An 18,947-nucleotide genomic window follows, 5' to 3' on the forward strand; every position below is an offset into this window, starting at 1 on the left:
TAATTATTTACTGTATATCAGTCTCTACACAAAAGGAGCAGTGATATTGTTAACTTTAGTTTCAGAAATTGCAATTTGTTATTAGTGGTCATTTTTTAACCCATTGGCATAAGGGTGAATAGGACGTGTCATTGATTTTAAAGATGAACCCCACCTTTTGTGTGAATTCTCGGTAACTGTTTTGATTCTCCAGCAGGTGTAAAAATAAAAAAATAGCTTCCTTTATAGTGACCAACTATTCAGCATCACTCTGCATCCAATACATGCCTCTGTCAGTCATTCAACCCCTTTAATCATTCTACCTTTTTCCCTTGTGCTAAGGGTATCAAGCAGCTGCATCATCACATACTTATGAACATGGTAATAATTTAGTGTTGTTCGGTACGGGAGCAAGGAGAAAAAAGGAAATATATACATGGCAATGAAAAAAAAATATTTGGGAGTCTGCTTTTAGAAATAACTGCAGACAGGGCTGTCATTTACTGACCCCTTTTTTCCTTTGCTATAATACACTTTTCTCTAAATACAGTGTCTCTAAATGATATTTTTAATCAACATACAAATTCATCTTTTTGATAAGATTGCAAGTATTCAATGCAACATCTTCTTGTTTGATCAAGCAAGTTCAGCATTATATGTAAACAAAAGTAGAAAAGGTTATAATGTGATACAAAAAAAGATGAATGTGATACAAAAAGCAATTTAGATTGTTTACCAATAAAAAAGTTTGCCTAATCTATTTTCAATTAATATTCTGCCCAAATATTAAAAAATGATTGCTATATAAGAACTTTTTTATCAGTTTTGGTTAATAAGCCAAAATATTGCATAGTGTATGGCTAACTTAACACAAATGTCATTATGAGACCATTTCCTTACCTCCTGTTCCTATCTTAGCTGTAAAAATTAGAATTTCCCATTACTTGTCACAATATTTCCTATGACAAACTATGAGGTTGAATCAATTATTACCCCAAAATATAACCCAGACTTTATAGCATAGGTTCAGATCAGCCACAACAGCCTTTTTTTAACAATCATTTAACAGTTTATTTATTAATAATGAATAAGTTTTATGCAACCATATAAATAGGCAAGTGTTGCTAGGAGAGGGTTTTTGGGAGTTATTAATAAAAGTGTCAACTAAACTTCATTCCTGGCCCCAGCTGCTATTTATTCAGTCATATAGCCTCTTCATCCATGTTTTTCTTCTTTGTTACCTTTGTTAACATTTTAATAACTTGCACCGTGAGCCCATAAAGACAAAAATAATTTGGAGTGTTTTTTAAATTTACAGTGAATCTCATGCATAAGTATTAGCAAGTCCATTAGTAGAAGAACACAAGCATGTACGGTAACTACCTGATTTTAATAGAACACTTCTACAGTATTCATTCATTTGGTAATTTCTTATTATAACACATGTACAAGTCCTAGGGGGCTCTCAGACACATTGGACCTGATTTCTTAGCTCTCAAATGCTGTAAAGGATACACTTTCATCAGTGAAGCTGGGTGATCCAACAAACCTGGTATGGATTTCTTAAAAGTAATTTGCTTTTTGTTAGCAAATGTTTTCAATCTTAGACCAGATTTGTTCTAGGTTTGCTGGATCACCCAGATTCAGTGATGAGAGTGTATCCTCTCCAGCCATGGAGAGCTTTAATAAATCAGGACCATAGACTGGGGGCACACACATGATTTTGATTGGATTAAATGCTAATTATTAATGCGTGCGTTCTCTTATTCCTCAACATCTTCATATTCTTCTCCCATCTGTTCTAGGTATGTACATTACAGATAGATGTCCAGTTAAAAAGTTGCTACTATCCTTACTACATACTATCCTTTTTATCTTTTGACTTTTTAATGTATAACTTACTATAGCAACAACCATACATTTCTGTCATAACCTCATTTAATGAAAGCGATTTAGAGTAATGTTTAATCAGTCATAGAATGAATGAACATTGTCTTCTGAATCCGACCATTGTTCATTGTGATTTTCTGATTCCTTTTTACTGTGGATTGATTCTTCACCAGAGTCTGAAAGCGCATACAAAGAATATACAATATACAGTTAAATGCAGCAAATTCGTACAATTTCACAATCAGAAAATAACATTTTATAGAATAGGACAGGCGTGAGGATCTATTCTGCACTGAGATGCCTGAGGAGCTATTGTGTAAGTGGTTTTGATTTCAGAAATTAAACTCAGCCCGTGTATTTTTTTTTTTTTTTTTTTTTGCAACAACTCAGTGGAATTATCCATTTCCGATGGGCTTTAAGCAAATATCCACCCATTATAAAAACATACATGATTCTATTTTCCCACCAAACGTCTATGCAGGAGTCTTCAAATGTGTTCTTTGAAGTACGTTAAGGGTCATGTGCATTTTTTAGGTTGGGATTACACCATTTGTGTTGACATGTGGTTTTTAACACATTGATGTGCCTTTTTTACAGCAGGAATCAAAATAGTTTATCTTCTTTCCTATGCACACTGTTACCCGTTGTAACACATCGGACCTAATTTAAATAAAGCATGTTCTAATTTCACAGACAATCATAAATTTAAATATTCCCAATCCATAATTAGAAAAATTTGGACACAGTAACAGCGATCCTCTCCAACACACCTGGTGCACTATGACAATGTAGAACTTCTTATACCAGTCATTGACAAACATCTGTATGGCTGGCTAGTATTTGTCCTGGAAACAGGAGCATTTAAAAGCCCATGTTTGAAATTCCCATGCATTCCACTGGGCTAATCCACACCAGGGTGTTTCTTTGAGGCACGTTTTTGAGCATTTTACATAACACTCCTTGCTGTGTTTAGGATATTATAATGCGTGAAAACTATTGATTTCATTTTCCCATGTTTATAAATGTTTAAAAGTGTCAATGAAAGCTCCAACTGAATTCAATGTAGGCTTTACAAGCGTTTTTTAAGCTTTTTATCAATGCTTCTATTGAAAACAATGAAGGCGTTTATAAGTGTTTTTAGCAGGACTTGAGAATCTGGAAGCCCCCTTTAAAAAGGAAAGTTCACCCTTGATTGTCCAGTTGGGAGAGAGATGACACCTAAAGTTTGACAGGTGCTATCTTAAATTTATAGTTAGTTCTCCAGGACAGAAGGAGAGGGCGAACTTCTCCAGTGGAGAATGACAGTACTAAAAACCTAAAAACAATTCCTTACAATACTAAAACAAACAACATTTTGGCTGAACTTTCATATTATGTCCAAAATATTGGACTATACCAGGATAACCACAAATATGGGTGACTTTTAAGGGTGGAAGTTAGAAAGAGAAAACTATTCTTTCAGTGTACAAATAACCAATAAACATCTTACCTTCAGCATTTGTATCAGCAGCTGATGCATCTTCAGTGTTCACACTAGAAACAGAGGACACCGGGTTAGATATTTATTAGGGTAATTAATAGGCTGCTTTTGTGTTCCATCTTACTTGGTTATGGGACCAGCAGAGACCTCTTCAGCAGGTAAAGAGGTCCCAAATTCAACAGGGTGCATCTGCAGCATATCCATAGAGGCATCCTCACTGCATCGTTTGCCTTGACGTTGATCTTCACTACTAGAAAGGAAAAAAAAAAACATTCTGTTTATAATATACAAAAATAGCATTTCTCCTTGTTATATGCAATATACTGGACACATTCCTGATCTTCTTTAGATTTAGTTAGATTAATGTCTGACAACTTTCCATCTTTGGAAGCATAAAATAAAATCATATCCTGACTTCCCTCATTTACCTCTAAGTTGACAGTCTGTGATTTTACTTTCACTCATATTTGCTGTGTTACATTTAGGCATCCATAAAGGTTAGTAGATTGCTATCTAATATTTATTATTTTTAGATGATTGATATCTGTGAAAGGTATTTTTATAAATGTTTAACATAAAGGGATGGGTACTTCCATGTAACTGTATATAAAAAAGGAAGCTTTTATTTTTTTTTAATCATACCACAGTTTGAAAACTACAACTGTATCTGAACTGCAGTTTTTACTCACAACGTAAGCCTATGCACTTACTGATTTCTGCACGTCATCCTGCCCACAATTGGCATTACAAAAGCATTTCACTATAAGCTTTCAACTTTTTTTGTGAGAATAGTGCACAGATACTTAACCTTTTGATGCAATATTAATCTTTCTTGCTTTAAAAAAGCATGGCTCCATTGTATAGTGGCCATCGGTAAGCGCATTGTTTTCACTCTCAGCAAGCATTAAACAAAGCCCATTCAAATATTAGGTAAGTGCAAAGCTTTCCATTACTTGCATGTGATGTTATAGTTTTTTTTTGTGGTAAGCATCAGCATTAGAATGTTTCAGGATTGGTTTCTGGAGGTGGTCTTTTCTTCTACATTGCCAAAAGCAGCACTTTGTGTAAGATTCTTCCTGGCATATTAGCAGTTAGATGTGATGGAATTCTCACTAATTTATTATTTGCACAATGCTGATTATGTAAATTTAGAATAACTTTGTATTCAAAACAAATCAGTGCACGCTTTCCTAAATGATCAATATATGATAACTGGTCTCCTACATGCTTTTAGAATTGGCAAAGAATCCACCCGTATAAAGGAAACAGCATACTCACTCCTCCTCCCATAATAATATGTAGCCAGGCATACACAGATATTAATAATGACCTTTTGTTTAAAATGTTAGGCAGAGAACATGTTTTCAGACAGCATAACCAACTGGATCTAAACACAAAAGAAATGGCAACAGTTAAAAACCAAGATAAGGTTCAAACCATTGAAGGGATTGGAGGTAGTTGGGCACTACAATGCCACAGAGTAAAGAGAGTTTAATTAAACCACAGATACCTCTGTTTTTCTGAGTTCACCTCTTCATCTTCTATCACATCTTGGCAACTGGCTGCAACCACATCTAGCGCTGAAGGTGCTACCAAAGCAGATATATATGCAGATGCATAAAAATCATAAAACAATAAGGAAGGACAGATTTTAAAATACAAATGATAACAACATAATTGACTAGTAATTATATTTCTTCTATAGTGATGTGAAATAATAAGTTAACCAATTAAAAAACAATTATATTTCCAATGCATTTGAACAGACAAACATTGGATTTCTATTTAAACAGTGTGTAAAGATAAAGCTTATATCCATGAATAATGACTCAAAAATGTACCTTTTAATCGTTACACCAGCAATAATAGATATAATGGTGTATTGTGTGAAAAATAAGTATGCCCTTGGACCCATTAACAGAAATGGTCTTATAAGCATTTTGAATAACTTTCATACCAATGTTTGACATTGACTTGAATGTTTTTACCACCTCCCTCTTAACAATTATTGGTTAGACCCTGCTTAATTTTTTAGTTATTTTGTACCATGCTCCCCAACCTAGTAAGCCCTGTACAGGCATCAGATGTCAGATTTCTTAAAATAGTGACGGGAGAATGAACGTGCAAGTTTGGTTAATCAGGATACTTTTCCACTTCACGGTTATAATTTATACGTAATATGAATACAAACAACTTGTCATCTGTAACTTCTATTTACTGTACACTGCAAGTACAAGCCTTCAGGACTCAAATGGTTAAAGCAGACCTAAACTCAAAATTTTTACTTTAGAAAAAAGTTTTTTTATAGTAAAAATTACATTTCTTTTGTGCAACACCCTTTTAAAAAAATATTGTGATCAAGAACTCCTGGCTGCTCCTTCCAAAAAAACTATTTTTAGTTTAGTTCCATTTTAATATGGCTATGTATTCTAAAATGTTCGGGGCACATAAACACAAACACCCACCTTCTACAACTATACAAAATACAACTGGTGACACACTTTACCTAAAACAACAGCACAACACTAGTAAAGAACAGAGATCTATTGGAAGAAAAAATTTTACTGTATCAACAAACTTTGCAAGAAGACTGGAAAGCCAGTTTTGTCTACTAAAGTCTGGCAGTCCATGGACAGACCAATTACCATACTTGAAATTAATAAAATTGTCTTGGGTATTTTGGTATGCCATAGATGGCAAGACAGCTCATATATTGTATTTTCACCAGGCTTTTTCCAGCTCTGGCATTTTTTTTGCAATTCCTGACATATGTTAGGCATTCCAAGGTAATATTTTTTACATCACTTAACCTTGACAGACATACAGGCAAGCAATCACCTGGTTCCGGTGGATCTTCTTCCCTGCAGAAAACACACAATCATTTTACTGTATGTAATTTGTTTGTATTGACAAAATATAACTTTATCAAAAAAAAATTACATTTGCTAACTTTGATGTTATTTCATTCAAGATATGACACAAACAAGTCATGTCTTTAAAATATGAATCTTTAATAGCGATGTATATTGATGTCTATACTGTATGCACCCATATAATTAAAATCTTGCTCCTCCTCTAGACCCAGTACCTTGTCTATTTGGGCACTGTTCGATGTTCTGGAATCCCTATCTAATAATGATCTTAAAGTCTTTACTAGTTGTATGTGACGCAGCCGCATTCATTGAGAAGATCCCCGGGGCACTAGAGGTTAACTAACCTCTAGTGCCGCAGATCGCACACTGTTCTTAATCAATGCCACCACGGCCTTTAATTATACAAATCACACACATTAAATAAATTACTTTAACATTATTTTTTTTAACACATTTTTTTACACACAAATTTGCGTCGCCGAATCTCAGGTCAAATATAAGGACAACCTGAATTTGAACACCAACACTATTAGAGACAAAACAAAATGGTGACCACCAAAAGTATTGTTCATACTTTCAGCATTGCAGAACGTACAAACATACTATATAAATTCAGGTACCCCACATGGCATATTTCTAATGTTTCTGGAATCCTCCTCATTGATCTTTGTTTTTCCTCATTTATGACTCTGCAAAGACTCTATTTGACTATCCCCCCCATTTTCCACACACACACACACACCTAACTTTGTGTCATTATTGCTCCTTGTTACTTTTAGGGCGATGCCTTTTTTTGTTTTCTTCTAGTATTTTTAATCCAGTGTTGTAATTTTGTATGACAGCAGAAACGAACATTCCTAAAAGCAGATGTCATGAATAGCAACCTCAAGATTTTTGTTATGACTGGGGTCTTTTAAATGCTAGGATTATGTTTAGGTTAAGGGTTTACAAATTATGTTTAGCTATAGGTTTGGGGCAAGGTTTAGGATTATGTTGGCATGGTAATCTTTATGTTCAGGGTTACGTTAACATGTTAGGGTACGGTATGTATTAAGGGACTGTTTATAAGTTAGGTTTAAGTGTTATTGTCAATCATAAGTGTACCTGTATACAAACTTTGGACATTAAACTATTTTTTCATATTCCTAACAAACTCAGGATCAAACGAAAAATGAATATTGGTTATTTAGTTTGCTTTTGACAGAACTGAACAACTTTGTTGCGAGGTTTTGGTCCAGTTCCATTGGTCACCAGATGCTAGTCCTCAAATCTAAAAGCACATTCTTCACCTGTAGACAAGCCCCCACCTTGGAAAGGTTGTTGTGCCATCCTCTACATGGTACCACGTGTGTGCAAAGAATGTCATGGTAGAAGACCAAAAGCTTACAGGTTTGGATGGGGCCAACGGCAACTATAATGCTAAGCAAGAACAGGTCAGAGCCAAAGATCATAAAAGTTGATAAAATCCAGATATGGAATCCAGGAACAGGGACAGTTCCAGGTTAGGGTCAGAGCAAAAGATTATACATGTGAACAACAACATGGTGAGGTATCCAGTAAGGTTGAGCAAGGATGGTTAGGGTCAGGCCAAGGTCAGTCCAAGCAGCAGATGAGAGGGGTCAGACAGGACAGTTGGTAACATTTTTGTAACATTTAAATTCTGATATGCTTGATTTTTGCCTTACAAAACAAAAAAAACTCAGATACAGTAAGGTATTTTTGAATCAACCTGGTTTGAAATGTTGTTTTTGTTATTTTGATTATTAGCTATATCTAACCTTGAGTGTATATTTGTTACCTACTACTGACATACTGTATAAAATCATTTGTAAACCATCATAGATACAACATAGATAATTATAATGAACAATGATAAGGTTTATATGATAAATTCATTTTATGCTTTTTTCTTTTTGTTTTATGGAGACCATACAGCTTCTGTAACACCTAACCCCTGAAGAAGCCATAATTTGGTGAAACGTGTTGGGAAATATGTTTCCATAAAAGGTCCTATACTGTGTATATATTCGTTACTGTATGGTGTCAGAGAATTTAATGTCTAGGATGAGTATCCTAACCTTGTGCCTGACAACAAGAGTTGGGATACACTAGAAATTTATGGAATTTGTAATAATTATGTATCAATCACGAATGTACAAATACAGAATTACATTTTTGTTTTGAACCTCAAGCCTCCCATTTCTTTTTCTCTACCCATTAACCACAAAACATTTAAATTTAGTATGAGAGCTCACTTGTAGCATTTATAAAAAAAGGTCCCGAGGTATACTAATTCAAAAACCATAAAAAAAATGCCACATCCCCAAGAGACATAAAGGCATTGAAAAAGTTAGTTCAGAAAAAAAAATATTAGACATATTTAAAAATTGTTAATAATTGTAAAATACAAATAAATCTATCAATATAAGGTAGGTAACTAAATAATGTGGGTCGATCAAAAAGGGTCCAGAAAAAATCTAAACATAGTGATGCCCCACAAAGATGTCACAAAAATCGTATGGGGAAGCCAATGCCCCTGATTCATCAAGCAGAATCAAGCAAGGTAGAATTGGCTACTTGCTGGAGAACTACAGGTTGCAGCAAAGCTGCAAAAGCCAAAATAGGTAAAACAAAAACTATAGAAGACACATGCACACGCGTGCCAGAAGCTGACAGGAGGCAAAGCAGCTGTTGGAGACCCACAGGACTGCCCGAACAGTATGTAATGACAACTATTTGGCAAAAAAACTTTTTAGTGAGGACAGGCTGTCAAAGGGTAACTTAATACAGTAGTAAATTAACAATTTACAGTTTGTTCTAAAAGGGCAAGTGCTTTGTTTATCACATGACAAAAAAAGGGGTGTCTTTTTTGTGTGACATGTTTAACAAGCCCTAGATGTCACCAATGTTGTGAAACTCCCTAAAAGAATAGGTACATAAATTAGTTTGTCGCTTTTAGCAGTTACCAGCGTGTTCTAAAAAATTATTTGTAAAAAGTGGCACAACTTTCTGCATACATTTTGGCTCCTCTTGTGTGTAGACCCGTAGTACCTCTTGGTCTGCAAAAATCAGATAGTTCTTACACTGGATACCTCAGCACTAGCATCAGTACTTGCATTTAGTCAAGATTGTTAACTGGTTGTTATCCTATACTTAAAACCGCCATTGCTCCTGAGGAAGCAGACTACAGCTATGTTTCGACTAGCGGTTTCTGAAGGTGGTTCAACAATAAACTTAGTCATCACTGTTTATATTCATTTAGCCAATTACAGAAGAGGGCAGGTGAAGATGGCTGTCCCCGGGTGCCCTGACTAAATGCAATGACAGGAGCTCTGTCTGTGCGTGGAGTACATGAAATTAAATCCATGCATTCAGCCAATCCAGCAGAGGGGGGCCATCCTTGCTGCGTTGGAAAATTGTCATGACAGGAGCTCCACCCACCTGGCCATAGAGCTCCTGTCAGTCTACAGCGGAGAGCAGCCAGTACAGGATCAATCAATGTGGGATGCTATTTGGACTTGCAAAGGTGAGTATTAGTTAAAAAAAAGAACAATAAAAATTTTCTTTTTTCATATTGTGTGGTGCCAGTAATTTTAGGTCTGCCCTAACCCATTTAGGGTGAGGGGGTGGACTTTTGAGGGCCTCTTTATTAAAGGGGGCTTCTATATTCCCAATAAGCTCCCAACCTACAGACCCCCACAACAGGGGTTACAGGGGGCTCTCCACCCCTCCCCCAACAGTGGCCCTTGCTGAATGGTCCTAAAATCGAACGAGGAAAATTAAATCAGCACTTCTTTCTAATGGATTACATCTGGTAATTAATGACATGAAGGGCTGACAGTCTGCCAATGGTCTACATTTATCTAAAAACACAGTGCCTGTGAATGTTAAAAACTAAGTTCACCACAATGCTTAAAGATACAGGCATGACTGAGGGCTTATTTTGACATGCTTTTACTGATTATTTAGAACTCTTGGAATATTTTGGTGTGCATTATCTGGCATAATCTGGGCAAAGGTTAATTTCAAAGGATACCTAAATGCAAGAACTTATATTTAATATATTGCAGCTAAGCAGTCCATAGGTGTGGTGGCTATATTATTTCCTTTCAAGCTAAGTACACTTTCTGCAAGTACAAAAATACTTGAACTACCAGAACTTCATTGTCCTTGTAATCTCGTGTGCACTTTACCAATATCTTAAGCAAATTTAGCATTTCCTAGTTATCTTCTGTGCATTGCAGAACATCTCCTTGAATTTAATGGAGACAGAAATAGAAGGTGTTACACTGCTTCTTCATAGATACAGCACAGTCAGAAATCACTGTCACTCTAAGACAGGAAATATATTTATAGCAGGTCTACCTCTGCGGAAATTGAGGAAATACGGCAGAAAAAAAGAAAATAAACACAGCCACCACATTTAGGGGCTGATGTGCTGTAAAATATTTAATTTTTGTTTTGTGTTTTTTACTTTAAAATAACATCGGATTTCAGGGACACATGGGGAAAACTATTTTGTTTTATTTTTTAGTAAGCTTCACACCGACAACCATTGCCATGCACTAATATACTGATACAACACCTGTCAGATGTCCACTTTTCTGATAATATTCATTATCTGTCAAGAAGGTAAACCAACCCTGGGTTTTGATGGACAGTGGAAACTATTCAGTTTGACAATTTAACTGATCAGTTTAAACATCATTCTGCACATCCAATATTGTGATTAGGGATGAGCAAGAATGCCTCTGGCATTCTTGCAAAAATTTCCTCGAACTTCTGATGGTTCCGCATAATTTCGGCGAACCGATTTAGTGAAACCATCAGAAGATCAAGAAAATTATAACAGGCGGATTCACAGGATTCCCTTGGAATCCTCCTGTTTGGGATTCCCGGGGCAATAGATGTTAATTAACCTCTAGTGCCCTGAGGATCGCACACTCTTCTCAATGAATGCAGCCACAGCTGACAGAATGCAGCCACATTGAGAACCTCCTGACATTGTAATATAAGTATCTCCTACAAATGATACATTTGTATCTGTAATAAATGTATCATTTGTAAGAGATACTTATACTATAATGTCAGGAGGTTCTCCTGTGCTGGGTATCTCCTGCTCCTGTGCAGGGCCACAGCTGCAATTATTGAGAATAGTGTGCGATCCCCGGGGCACTAGAGGTTAATTAACCTCTAGTGTCCAGGGATCACAGAGAATTTTCATGCAAATCTATGGAAATCCTCCTATTTGGCGAGAGCTTGACCTCACTGCGAATCAAGAGATCGAGCTTAATATTCTCGCTCGCTTATTTCTAATTGTAAATGAAGTTAGCTGGTTTGGATACTTCTATTTGTGAAGTCAAATCAGAAGCCATTCAGTGCCATGCCTTCAAATAACTACACAACCACTTACAGTATATCACTATTTGGTTATTTTACCTTGCAGAAACATTCACTTGTTTGGTAGAATCTTCAGAACTTGAGCTCTGTAGTTCTACATCTTTTTCTATTTCATCTATGTCTTCATGTCCACTACCCCAGAAATCAGTGTTTTCTTCTTCTTCTGAGCTGTCCATTTGATCACTTGCATCCAGATCTTCAGAGGATAAGGTCTCTTCATCAGAAATATTTGCTTTTTCAGACATCTCGTCTTCACTGGTTATGCTTTTCTTTGTATTACATTTTGTTTGATCTTCCTTTTTCTTATTTAAATAACACTTTCCATCATCCTCTGTGTTGCCCTGCTCTTCTTTGTTATCTCCATGTATTACTGCATCCATTATAACCATACCAGTTCCTTGACTGTCATTTACACTTTGCTCATCTTCTCGGGAAGATCCACTTTCCTCTGTTTCACTCTGTTCAGGTATGTTGACCTGTCCTTGGGTTTTCCTCTCCCTTACTGTAAAAATACAAGCCTTTTCATTAACTGAACTTTTTGCCTCAGACTTTTCTTCACTTTCTTTGTCTTCTTCACTGCTACTTTTTTCAATTTCTTCAATTAACATTTCTCTGAATTTTTCACTTTCCCTCACTTCTCCATATATGTCTCCATTATTGTTGTTTTCTGAAGGACTTGGGCTAGGAAGGCTACTCTGTCCCATCAACATTCCTATATTGCCATCATCACCCTTTATTACATCTATTTGACTTTCATCACTGGATTCACTTGCTTGTTCTGATATGCCTAAGTTTATCACCCCATTCATTTTATCTTTTTTTATAACAAAACTATTGCTTGCACATAAACTCAAATTATGGTGGACCCCCTGCAGGGAAATCTATCCGTCCGGAGGTTCCTTCCATCAGGTGTTGTGTATCCATCTTCGGGCCGGCGCAGAGGGAGTGTCAGGCACCACCATCTTCTCCTCTCTTTTTCTGTGTTCTTCTTCCTACATCACCCGATCTTGCAGTGCGCAGGTGAGAGATAGGGTAACGTAGATTGGGAAAAAACCTGCCGATCTCACTGCGCATGCATTTTTTCCCTAAAGGGCTCCTTCTGTGCATGCCCAAGATGCTCGGGCATGCGCAGAAGGAGCACCCAAGAGCCTCCCGAAATGCGTGATGTAGGTATCCCGACAGGCTCTGCGCTCCTATTCATTGCTGATTGAAAGACACAAACAACATTTTTACTTTAAATAAAAGGGTTGTCTACCCTTTTATGTAAAGTGAAAATTCTGAGTTTAGGTATGCTTTAAGCATGGGAAAAAAAGTTCTAAAAATTTTCAACAAAGCTGCTAGGAGATATCTCCTAAACTTTGCATTGTTTTAATTGCCACTGCTCTCCCTGCTGTTATTATGGGCAATTACAGTTTGTCAAGAGCTCTATTTATTATTATTATTTATAGAATCTGATGTTCCCTCAAGAGAATCACTTACTGGCATTGAAACACATAGATCTGGACGATTCCCACAAGGGAATGTTTTAGGGAATGTCAGATTCCCTATTTTATAAATAGAGCCCTTGTAAAAATGGATTGTTTCTTTGTGTCTTCTATTTCGTACATATGCAACCATCAATCTACATATATACAAGATTTGACAAAGGATACCTTACAAAAAATATATTTTAAAAAAATGTATCCTAATTATACATGTTTTCCTTCTTTTTTATCTGCTGACTTTCAATTCTATGTTTTACCATAAATATTTAGATTTAAAAAAAAAAAAAAATTCATTATAATTGACTTTTTTTCATATTAAAAATAAAAAAATAAAAAAAACAAATGCTCCTTTTCTTATTTGTAAATAACTTTGCCATGACAAAAAAAACACTAATACATTATTTTAGTGTAAGTTAAACAAAGCAAACAGTAGGGGCTGTATTTTTCGCTATACATTGACAGCACTGGGTAACAAATTTGAACAAAATTTTTGTTGACTTAAATTTTTAAGCTTATTTACGCTAAAATAAGTATGCTAACTCTGAAAGTGCAGTTATTTTTCTTCTATCGGATGTGGACAAAGGGAAAACGTGATAAGATGCCATTTGGTATACCTATGGTTTGCTGTTAGCCAGGAGATCATTTTAGTGACTGTTACTTTTGTATAGTGAAAACTTCCAGATATAACAAGAAAAATAAATGTAACATAGTATGCTAGTCTACCATGGGCTTTACACCCAGTGGCTCATTCAGATGACATCCCAGTGTTGGTTTTCGTTACACTACCCTCTCTTGAAGAACATGATTATGGTGATGTACAAGGTGACAACAATGATGAAGAGTTTGAAATTGAAGAGGACTCTGTTCTTAAGGGATTTGATCAGCATGGGTTGAATGATTTAGCATGTGAATTGGGAATATTGAAGAAGGCTTCAAAACAAAGAACAAGGTATGGTACTTTCGAACCATACAAATTGCATTTCTGCAGTACTTCAGAACTGACAGTGGGTTTGTGTATTGCCATAACATACCTGGTTTAATGGAGGAATTGAGAATTCCAATCTTTAACTTATTGGGGACTATTATTCGATAGCTATTATTAATCAACTACTAATCGATAGCTTAAAGTGTGTCCTCCTTCACAATGACAATATATTTGGGTCAGTCCCAATTGGCCATTCAGTTTCTCTTTGTGGGTAGATGGGATGTACATATGATGGCTGACTATTGTTGGAGCATCCGTGCCGTTTAGGGGTGCCTTTTCTCTAAGATGGAAGGCTGACATAAAAAAAAAGAATTCAATTTGAATATAATTATGCCCTGTAAATATAAACTAGTCTTCACCTATAGCAAGCTACCACTCAGCCTCGGGAGGCTGGTTGAATTTCCCAGCACATGGTTGTCCCCAGGACTTAGTGAGCAAGGGATGGCGTCTGCAAAAGGGTCATTCACAGGTAATCAGTCCACCAGACAAGGTATTCAAGATCAAGACAAAAGCAGAGTCGGGGTCACAGGAAAAAGGTCAGTGCAGGTAGAATACACTCACATGGTCAGAAACAGGCAAGGTCAGCAACAGTAAACCTGTAACACTTCAGCAGCAGGTCAGCCGAGCTTAACACTACAACAGGCACTGGGGACTGTGAGCAGAAGGCTATAGTGCCATAGCAGACAAAAGGGCAGGAAGAAATCTGCCCCTAAAATCCCCTTCAGCTGCGCACAGCCTCAGAGTATGTGCTGGGGATGCCAAAAAAATAATACAGGCTGCACGGCTAAAGGGAAGCAGGGGCTGCTGCTATTTCTTTGTTCTCCTTGCTGCTGCGAGTGACATTGCTGGGAGGAAAAAACATGGTCAGATAAAACATTAGGTTTATCAAGTTACCTTTTAGGCCCAGCTGTTGGTTTGGACACACACTGAAATGTGTTGGAGGTTGAACTACCTGACCAACAGATGCTAAAAAGTGGCAGGGTTCAGTTACATTGCCATAATTTGCAGCCGGAAAATCATTGAACGGTTGTATGTAACCCTGATGCATGGTACTTGTGGTACTATTGGGTGCAGCACATTTTGACTGTTCTGGTATAAAATTGTATGTTTGCTTCTTATATTTCTCCTATAGAAAAAACAGAAGTAGTTTCAACAAAAATGCAGATAAAAAATAAGCACAGCAGAAAACTAATACAGTAATGTTTTATTGTTGATAAATAAAGTTTTAATTATACAAAGAATGTTGAATGCACCAAACTAAAAGTCCTTATAGCTTTTTTAAGCTTTTTTTTTTCATTTTTTTAAAAAATACCAACATATTATCCCCAATGTACCCAATACTGGACACTAACAATAAACTTATGGCCTGATATAGGTGCTGTTACACAGGTTTCTGCTTTTATTATTGTAGCTTTATATCAATAATATTTTCTTACCATGGACTATGACAAGTAACCCTAGCTCCTTCAATACAAGGTCAAAGATATATTCTCCTCAATCTCAAATTACACCATCATCAAAACTGAGAGAAGGAGAGGAATGTGTGCAAGGAGAGAGACTGGGTATATCTTGCAGACTGTGGCAAGAATAATTTATATTCTCCAAAATTACCTTCCCACTTTCCTGAAAAGGAATACACAAATCTAGGCCCACATTTCTTGGAGGTGGTTAGCAAGTTCGGTTTTGCTCCTTTCACTTTAATTAAAAAAAGAAAAATCTACAAATTAACTTTCATGTTCTGTTGGTGTCTATAAGTGTCTCCTGTCAGGTCTCCTTTTCCAGTGAGATCCTAGAGGAAGGAGCACAGGTCCCTCCTCATCACTTCACAGGTTTAATTACTGGTCAAATTTAGTTTTATTCAAACAAGGGCAAGTGTTTTGCTCATATTTGAACTAAAAACTATGGACTGTGGTATCACACAGAAATTTCATGGGGACGCCTCTCTTAAGTTCCCTGTGACAATCAAAACCGTGCTGCTACCGGAATTGCCCTGTTTGCTTACATTTCTAAAGGAGCCCAACATTTAGCACAGAAAGGAGGGAGAGTATTTGCTTGGTAGTATAGACCCTGTAGAACCATAAATATTTGGTAATTTTTAATGTTTATAATTTTATAAAATATTTTAGGAAATTGTGTCATTAATGAAAACCTAACCTAATATGAATTTTGGTTTTCAACTAGTGCAATACAAATTTAATATCAACTGACATTTATACTTACTAACTGCCCAGAATCGATTATTTCTAATAAGATTATTTTTCATTTTACATTACCACTGAATATTAGGAAGTAAATCAATTTATATAAAAATATAAAGGTTTAGTTTTTTTACTTGTTTTTTTTTTCACTTTATGTAGACAAACTTTGCAAATAAATAGCCCAAGATCCTACTAGAAAAGGGTTATTCCTGTTATGTGCATGTCTTTTCCTGATTTTTTTTATAAGGATGACCATAAATAGCTGATTTAGATGTGGCCCTTGACCCAACTTGGGGATACAAGTAAATCCCTTTACTACATGGGTTCCCAAATTACTATGGACAAGAAAAACTCAAGAAGTTCTGTTTACTAATTTGCAGTGCTCTCTGTCTGATAAACATAGTAAATAGACATGGAGGATGTGTTACTGCACTGGTGACTTACTGATTTCAGCAATCAATGGGCTTTAATCCACATTGTATAGGGAAAGATACAATGCTAAATATGAAAAGGAGACTAGTGCTCCACATGCTGGCTTTAAAGCAGAATGCTAAATATTCATATAAAATACAATTTATAGTTTTTTTTTCTTTTAGTCATGCCAAGCATTGAAAAAAATAACTCTAATAATTTTAGCTGATCAAATTAAAAAAACAATGGGATTTATCTTCAACTACAGTACAACACCTGTTCAATAATAACAGTAAAATAAACCTGCTTTCTCCTAAAGCCGTCAGACTTTGCAGCTAGTAGAGACAGTTCTTGCTCAATCCTTTCGAAATTCCTTAGCAAATCCTGATTCCTTCTATGGGCATCCCGTTGTCTTTGACAGATAAGTTGTAGTTGATTTTGTAGCTGTACTTCCCTTTGCCTGTGCAAGAAACCAACAGTGATATTCACAATCTCCATTATTGCTTTGCAGTCATAGTTGTATAACAGCTAGGTGCAGTTTTGTATAATTTAAGCACCAGCAAGAACTAATTCCCAGATCTGGCCTGACAGAAGAGGGCTTCCATGGCAAGCCAGGTCAGTTCAGGCTACTAGTCTAGGTTGCAGATTAGTGTGCAGGAAGGTGCTGGCAGACATATGCTTGTGTATTTTTGAAAAGTTGTAACTTGTGACAAAACCCATTCAAATAGACTTTGGGACAGGATGTCAGAAGCCCAGTGGGGTATTGGTACAGCAGCATAGTGAATATTGTCAGATCCAAAGCAAATTGTAAAACTTTCTAGGGAGAGAATATGAACATACGAAATCCAGCACAACCAAAAGGCCAACAAATAAAAGGGGTATGTTTGGGATCTGTTACTGCACTGCAAACATTAAATCAAAGTGCCCCATTCATTCAGCTACTTAAAACCACTTTTCTTTTTTAAGAAAGAAAATACAAATTGTATATAAATTACTGAAATACTGATCTATTTACCTAATCTAAAACCTGTTTTACATTTCCACAATTTTCACATTGTCATATGAAAGGAAAGTTCTGCCTACTATAGACTAATACATAAAAAGAAAGCAAATTCCTGTTACAGAGACATCACAGCATGAAAAATGTCCTCAAAGTAAATGAAACACCTTATAATTGTCACTGGTATAAGTATCACTTTTGTGGGGGTTCCCTTAACACAAATAAAACCTTGGCTGAAGCTCTATTTTAAAGAAATGTTGACAAATGATTGCATAGTTTTGTGATCAAGATAATTACAAGTAGATCTTTTACTCTCTAATAGTATTATTGGTGGCAAATCTACCTATGCATGGACAGTAACAGTATGATGTAATTAATTCTCATAATTACACTTACCTCATCTGCTCCTGCTTTCTTAAAGCCTGTTGTGAATACTTTAGGATGATCTGGTTTTGAGATATTGGAAACAATGAAGCAAATGATCTGCCTGCTTCCATTGAAGCAAATATTTCGAGCTACTGCTGATCGTTTATTTCCTTCCACTACGCAATGTGTAGTAACAAATCTCTCAGAATCTCTTAGCTTCAGGGGGATTAAGACTTTGTTAAATCTTGTCATCTTCCTTCTGTTCTTGTCACTCTGAGGGCAAACATAAGTGCATTATCAGAGCAACATATTTACAGAAAAATATGGAAGTAGTTCCCAGGACTCCGAATGACTCCAAATGCCAGTGTCACCCATTGGAGTCCTCATCAAGATGATTTAAATATTTGATCAAGGTACTTGTGAATTTAGCCTCTAAATGCCTGCTAGGCGACCACAAGGAAAACCTAATGACAGGCTGAATTTGTGCTGTCAAGCACAAGATGACTTGGAAGAAGAGCTGAAGTGTGCAGTTTAGGTATTAGCAGTTATGCAGGTACAAGGATTGGTGGCTAGGGAGGAATTAACCACTGGTCACAACTTAATCCTTCTGTTGCAGAATGTTTGTACAGCAGAGCCCTCTGGAGTTATGACTTTGATAAACTTGACATTGACACTTAAAAGTTGACATTGCTTACTTGACATTCTGCAATTGCTTATTGTCTGACAACTTGTCTGATATGTTATAAGGTTTAATAGGTTGGCAGCCCCAAAGGCTAATTTAGGAATCACTTGTGCAGGCTGACAGCTCTGCTGCCTATTGTGAGGCAGTGGCTTTATGTTATTAGCTTGAACAGGAAGTTCTGTTACTGGCAGATCTCCAG

General features: G+C 36.2%; 1 protein-coding gene and 1 long non-coding RNA gene across 2 annotated transcripts; both read right to left on the bottom strand.

Moving 5' to 3' along the window:
- Positions 1-1,847: 1,847 nt before the first annotated feature.
- LOC140338699 (uncharacterized) lies at positions 1,848-12,477 on the bottom strand. Its single transcript, XM_072422998.1, has 7 exons — positions 11,662-12,477; positions 6,188-6,210; positions 4,860-4,938; positions 4,680-4,736; positions 3,474-3,599; positions 3,359-3,402; positions 1,848-2,045 (listed from the first exon to the last, which is right to left on the bottom strand). Exons 1-7 carry the CDS (start codon positions 12,429-12,431, stop codon positions 1,948-1,950), a joined length of 1,197 nt encoding a protein of 398 aa, XP_072279099.1. The 5' UTR covers positions 12,432-12,477; the 3' UTR covers positions 1,848-1,947.
- Positions 12,478-14,985: 2,508 nt separating this feature from the next.
- On the bottom strand, positions 14,986-18,545 carry LOC140338560 (uncharacterized). The gene is made up of 3 exons (XR_011922271.1): positions 18,097-18,545; positions 17,004-17,160; positions 14,986-15,217 (listed from the first exon to the last, which is right to left on the bottom strand). It is a non-coding gene; the product is annotated as an uncharacterized lncRNA (long non-coding RNA).
- Positions 18,546-18,947: the final 402 nt, after the last annotated feature.

The sequence above is a fragment of the Pyxicephalus adspersus genome, chromosome 9, assembly GCF_032062135.1.
Source record: "Pyxicephalus adspersus chromosome 9, UCB_Pads_2.0, whole genome shotgun sequence".
Taxonomy (NCBI): Eukaryota; Metazoa; Chordata; class Amphibia; order Anura; family Pyxicephalidae; genus Pyxicephalus; species Pyxicephalus adspersus.

Excerpts from the sequence above, each read along its gene's own strand:
- LOC140338699 (XM_072422998.1), bottom strand. The coding sequence starts at position 12,431 with ATGAATGGGGTGATAAACTTAGGCATATCAGAACAAGCAAGTGAATCC. Across the intron at positions 4,737-4,859 it reads GTGAACTCAGAAAAACAGAG|ATCCAGTTGGTTATGCTGTC; the intron begins GTATCTGTGGTT and ends TTTTGTGTTTAG. Across the intron at positions 3,403-3,473 it reads TCTGCTGGTCCCATAACCAA|TGTGAACACTGAAGATGCAT; the intron begins GTAAGATGGAAC and ends CTCTGTTTCTAG.